The sequence below is a fragment of the Sinocyclocheilus grahami genome, unplaced genomic scaffold (genome assembly GCF_001515645.1).
Source record: "Sinocyclocheilus grahami isolate Dianchi unplaced genomic scaffold, SAMN03320097.WGS_v1.1 scaffold419.1, whole genome shotgun sequence".
NCBI lineage: Eukaryota > Metazoa > Chordata > Actinopteri > Cypriniformes > Cyprinidae > Sinocyclocheilus > Sinocyclocheilus grahami.
In genome coordinates this window covers 347,139-353,789 of record NW_015505598.1, presented here as the reverse complement: position 1 = coordinate 353,789, position 6,651 = coordinate 347,139, and the positions used below count along the sequence as shown (strand labels likewise).

Below are 6,651 nucleotides of genomic sequence, written 5' to 3'. Positions count from 1 at the left end.
TATGTTAGATATAGTTTCATTTATTAAATCCCTTATATTCACAACGGATTGTCTCTGTTTGCTGCTCACAGTTTGAAGTCAATGAATGTGTGAACCCTTGCTATATTTGCTAAATTAATGCGAGCACTTGACAAAGAAGGACAGTTTATTGTTGCGTGGCCAGAAAAATAAACATTCCTTGAATTGATGAATGATTATATTGTCTGCTCGGTGGACGGACAGATCAAATAATTGTAATATTGATTCTGCTGCAGTTAATTCGAAGATATAATCTAAATATTTATTATGAATCATAACCAGTTATAATTCGTCATAAATATTCCCCTTTTTAGAGCTTATAAATAATAAAAACATTACATAGTAGACATAGGCAAAGTGCGCAGGTTGTTAGGATTGCGCTACCTACAGTGTGTGATGCATGGCTTGCGAGTGGTAGTGATAGTAGGGATCTGGAAACACATGGTAAGAATTGCTTATAAAAACTGAAAACAGAAAGGGAACAAGTAGTAGGAAAGAGAATGATTCAGAAGCGATACTTATGTGTCTTGCCGGTGTCCCTGCTCGGTGGAGTCGAATAGTGTTAACATCCTTTATGTATTTTTTACAAATTGGCATTTTATTTGCATTGTTCTTTTTTTCCTCAATAGAGAAACATTTTGTAATGTGATATCAAGTTTTGTATCTTGATATCTGCCCATCTGTTGGACCTGCCCAACTCAATCCCCGTAACTTGTATCTTTTGGATACTTCTTTTTAATCTGTGTATGACACCCTGAGCATGTAAGAGGCACACAGAATTACTTCCTCAAAATCCGTGTTTTTACAGGGCTTGTGTGATTTATGTTAATGTCTGCTGAATCTGAGCTTCACGTGTCTGATAATGTGCTGTTTTGCACTGATGAATTCTAGTTATGTCTGGAGGTGTTTTAGGTATGTCAGAAATGACTGGGTTTGTTTTATAGACTCGCAGTATTGAGTCACACTTTTTCATTCTAATACAAATGAACATTTTCTGAAGATGTCATCTGCATATAGTTCAGTCTGTCCTCGGTCCTCAACCAGTGAACGAGTTGTTCAGTGAGTTCACCCGCTGGATGATGAACCAGATGAAAAACAGGCTTAACCACACATACCTGTGACCGCTGATCACCCACGTCACTCAGCTGGTCTTCAGGGAAATCAGAATCTGGTTGTATTGTGGAGCACTTACTGTAAATGTGTGTAAATGAGTCTGATGAGCTTTCCCTGGCGAGACCCAGCACAGCTGCTCTCTCACGGAGAATCCTGTTTTGAGGGATCCTCATCAGTGTGTGTTGATGGAGTAACACTGAAGCTCGAGTGCAGCTATAAACCTACTGCCGCTGTGTTTGAGTGTGAAGGAATGAGCATCCCTTACTCAACATTACCACAGTTACACATAAACACTGTAGGAGCTGCGGTCTCAGTGACTATTCACCGCTGCCATCACAGGAAGAAATTAAAATGACAGAAACACTCTCATAGGCTTGTTAGGGTGGGTATTTATTTATTTATGGTTTTACTGTAGTAACAATGACTTTGCTTAAAGTATCTTTGCTTACTATGGTAAATGTTAAGGAGACCCATGGAATGAAACACATTTTATTAATCATGTCCATATTCCTGACCTTAACAAAAGTATTATGTGTAGAAATCGATCAATATTGATTTTATTTAATCTATAACCGATACTGATCACTTGTGTTTATATGTCTAATAACAAATATGTATTTCATGTTTTATTTCTTGTTCAATTTCATCTTTATATCACAGTAATAAAGCATAGATTTTTATAACAGCAGCACCAATAAGCAAAACACATTGACAGATGTTTTCAAATGATTTTCAAATACAGATTCCACAACGAGATGTTTCCCCAAGACGGCTCTCACTTCTCAGATGTTTCTGCTGAGGAAAAGAGCGCAGTAATAACCAGTAACGTCGGTTATTGTGCTGTCAGTATTTTCATTCAGAGGCACATTGGTAGTTGATAAATGAAGCTAAACTGCAGATGCTGTTAGATCTGGTGCTCTACGACAGAGATCCTCTGGGATGATCAGTAGATGGGCGCTGGATGTAGGAGATGTGCTGTAATGAAGTGATAGAAGCCAGCTCTGATCAGAGATCTGAGACGCTGAAGCCAGTCAGATCATCATTAGCGCTGATAACAGAGCCCTGGGGATCACGGCATGGATTACCCAGCATCCCCCTGCGTCTGCGGCCAAACGCTTTCCTCTTCTCATCGGTCTAATGGCGAGGCCTTCATTGACAAACACTTCGCTCTCATTCAGGCCAGTGCTTTATGTGTGTCTGCCGAGGGAAGCGTGACTTTTACTATTGTTTAGTGATTCGGTCAAACCTGAACGCTAAGCATTAAACATTTGTGTTCCAGACATGAGCGATTCCTCACTTTTTATTTTATTTTACTTCCCTTTTCTGAGCGATCAGATTTGGGGCTTGGCTTATATTGAACGAGCACACAGCAGCGCTTCAGCATCGTGCTCAAACTTTCTGAAGATGATGTCTGGGGTTTGGCTGCTCTGACACCTTCTATATCTGTAGTCAGTGAGGGGAAGCCATGTTCTGCGGCTGTTATTATCAGCGTTGCATCTGCTATTATAAAGAATTATAAACGTGCAGAGACATGCTTCTCTCCCTGAAGACAGGTGCATTACGGCACACATCAGCATTCCCACTTCAGTGCAACAGAACGCTGCAGTTCTTCCTTCTTTCTAAAAATAAGCTGCTGTATTTGCATTCAGTGAACAGGAATTAGTTTACTAAAGCATTTAACCTGGTTATTCACTGCTCTATAGAGCCATTGTTATCAGGACAAATGTGTTTCCTTATTGCACATGAATACAGTGACGCTTCAAGTTCAGTTTACAGTAATGATGGGGGGTAATAAAAAACAACTCGGATGCATTTGCTTTTACACGTATTCATTTAGCAGATGCTTTTATCCAAAGTGTCTTGAGGACTCGGGAATACAACAAGCGATTCGTTTTAAGGAGGCAATAAGTGCTAGCAGTAAAGAGTTTCAGCATCATTCAGAGTAGTGCAAGATCGAGATATAAGACACTAAAAGCACAGAGGAAGAGAGTTTCTCGTTTATTCTCATTGATTCGTCTGTCTGTAGGGTTAGAGGAGCGACAGCAAATACTCAACACTTCATTCTCTTTGGGTAAAAACAACTGCAAGTGCATAGATGTTGTATTATTATGAAATATTATACAAACACACTTCTGTAATGCATCTTAGATCAGTGTTGAGATCTGGTGAATAACGTTTCTCTTTCGCCTTGCTTGAACTGGCCGTGTTCTCATTCAGGTCCTGTGGTGTGTATGTGAGAAGGTAAAGCCTCTTCTTCACTGTGATCAGAAGACTGATGAACATGATGAAATACTCTCCACTAGATCTAGTAGTTGTAGGCCAACACAGTCAGGAGGTGTTTGGTCTCTGTCCAGAGGTTGTGATGAGGCTCAGGGGTCATTGAGCAGCAGATGGTCAATAATGAGCTGGACTCCCTCAGACTCTCATCACACACAGAGGACAGTGAGGCATCGGTGTCTGGCTGCTGTTATGACACACACACACACACACACACACACACACAACCACACACACACGCACGCATGCACACACACTCACAAACACACGCATGCACACACACTCTCACACACACACACACACACACACACACTCACACTCACACACACTCTCACACACACACACACACACAGACCCACAGAACCCAACACACACACACACACACACACACACACAGACTCAGACTCACAGACACACAGACACACACAGACTCAGACTCACAGACACACACACACAGACTCACAGACACACAGACACACACACACACACACACACAGACTCACACACACACACACGTGTAACCATGGCTGGTCTTGTATGTGTTTTTCCCCCGTCTGTTCCCAGGCAGAGGGCCAGTCATCCAGCGACCTGCCGCTGTTGCTCTGATAAAAGATTCCTCTGGCTCTGCCTGTGCTCAGCCTGACGCCAGCACTCCACACAAGCCCACAGTAAACACTCACAGCTGCACTCTCTCACACACACACACACACACACTCTCACACACGCACACACAGGATGGATGATCTGACGTCATGCTGATGCTGGTGTGTTTAGGTTTCTCAATGCATTTGCTCAGCTCTGCTCAAACATGTTACTGAGTATCATTCATTGTTTGAGTATTAAACAGATATTTGTGGCTGTGGATCCATCTCTAACAGCTGTACTCTACTATCGTAAGAATAACACCAATCCATTCGATTCGCATACATTTTTCATGAGGATTGGAGTCCTTAATATTTACAAACAGTACTGACCATTTTCTAAAGGCTCTGTGCTGTATTGTGAATCTGTTGTGTATCATAACTGTATTTATTCACATCGAAATACACTATCTCTAGTTATACACTATATATACACTAAATAAACTATAATTCTAGTTAAATGAGGCTGTTGCCAAACAAACCTCAGAATTTCATTGGAAGACAGTCATTTCGGTTGGGAATTTGTTGGCCAATATCAGGCCTACGTGATCTGATATGTTGCTTACTAGCATTCGTACTCGTCAAACCGCTCCGCTACCAACATACAAGTGCAGACGTGCAACATCAAGTGTGCAAATATATGTTACGAAACGTGCAGAGAGAAATGAGCAGCGGTCAGGAAAAGGAGGACTCGTCTTCAGTGAACGAGCACAGCAGAATGTTATTGGTGCATGAATTTGATCTGAATGCTGAGCTGTGCCCTTGTGTTTGATCTGCAGGTGCTGTGAGTGTGGCGCGTCTCTCTCACACTGGTACTATGAGAAGGACGGCCGTCTCTTCTGTAAGAAGGACTACTGGGCTAAATTTGGAGAGCTGTGTCATGGCTGTTCAGAGCCCATCACCACCGGACTCATCATGGTGAGTCCAAACCGTCCCAAACCCAGTCTCTGCGTCTCTCCTCACCCCACAGTCCTGCTGTCCGTCCTACGGTTTCTCACAGCCGCTCCAGTTACACGGCTCCCCAGCGATTCTCCATTCACACAGTCACTGCTGCGTATCACTCGTGAGCAAATCAACCGCACTCCTGTGTGCGTTCATGAAAGAGCTGCTATCTATAATTCAGACGCAGAGCTCATGAAGGGAGCGTTTGTGTGGCCTCTTGTTTTAATGCATTCACTGCTGGCTGGTTTATTTAGAGCGAGAGCTGTTTATTTGACAAGAATCATTTGAATCATTTATGACTGTTCTTCACATGTTTACTCTTTTGCATCCAGTCTTGGCATAGCATATCTGTAACTTAATGCAAGGTGTCATCTGGTCTGTTTACATTTGCGTTTTCATTAAGTTTTAAAACCTTAATTTCCATGCACGAATCATATCATTTTACAATATAATCAAAACGTTCCACAGATGTTGCAGTTTGGTTTCCGTAGTCAAAATGCGCCAAAGTATATTGACTAGGGCTGGGTTTCGAGTTCGATACTTTTTAGGCACCGACCGAATTGCCTTGATACTATCGAGTATCGAGAAACGTCTCGTCGTTCGGTACCAAATTTCGATACCTAAGGGGTTAATCTCATCAACGTCAGTGAGGCGCAGATCAATCAGTGTTTGACATCCGCGAGAGCGATGCGAAAACATACAGAGCAGTCTGCTCGTGGAATCTTACTATAGCCTAATACACGGATAGGTCTGCACGGTCGGTCTGTGTCACGCGCCACACTCAGAGATGTGGCTCACACGCGAGTGTTTAGTGTGAATGCGTCCCAGCCCCCGTAGCTGTAAGGCTACAGTTACACTGGTGCGCTTTTGTTTTAAAATGAAAACGATCCTCGTCATACTGACATTTCCACTGCGTTTCAAGCCGGCTTTCCACTATCTCCGACAAGCGACAGACCGGAAGTCATTCATTTCCAATGGAGAGTAGCGCGGGAGCTGTGTAGAGTTTCAATCATATGAAGATGTCCGTTCATACTACAAGACCGAAAGCGTGTGTTATGTGACCATTCATGCACACTGTAGCATCATGCTACATAAGACCAGGGTTTAAATTGGGCCGGGGGCCGTCTGGGGCTGGGCCCCGGCACTTAACGTTATAGACTCCAGGGCTTGACATTAACTCATTAACGCCAGAGAAGTAACATGATTAAAACATCAGTAACCAAAAATAACTATGTAAACACCAAAACGCAATATTATTCTGATTTTATTACATTGAGTAAGTGGCGAATAGTGGATATTGCTACTGAATATAATGCATCTATTGACAGTATAAGGTTGCGCTGCTGAGGCGAGGCTGAACGAATCGTTTGAATGAATGACTCAATGACTCACTCATTAAACGCTCACTACTGGCACCTACTGGTGTTTTAATTTAGTTGAAAGGTATCATTTCCACCATCGTTTCTTGTTTGTATATTAAAAAATATTTAAAATAATCTCATAAAAATTATTTAATACAGTTATATTTTTCAGTGTCAATTGAATATATAGATCAAATGTAAGAATTTGAAATGAAAGTATTAATGAGATTAGTGGGAATAGAATAAATCATTAAAACAAAACACACACACACACACATACATATATATATATATATATA

At 41.8% G+C, this 6,651-nt stretch overlaps 1 protein-coding gene across 2 annotated transcripts in view; it reads left to right on the top strand.

Annotated features, from left to right (window-relative positions):
• limk1a (LIM domain kinase 1a) overlaps positions 1 to 6,651 on the top strand; it is a 60,710-nt gene that overhangs the window by 22,987 nt on the left and 31,072 nt on the right. For both annotated transcript variants that reach the window (XM_016232816.1, XM_016232817.1), the window contains one exon: positions 4,829 to 4,967. In XM_016232816.1, the coding sequence (XP_016088302.1) occupies positions 4,829 to 4,967 (139 nt within the window). The remainder of the gene's footprint in view (positions 1 to 4,828; positions 4,968 to 6,651) is intronic.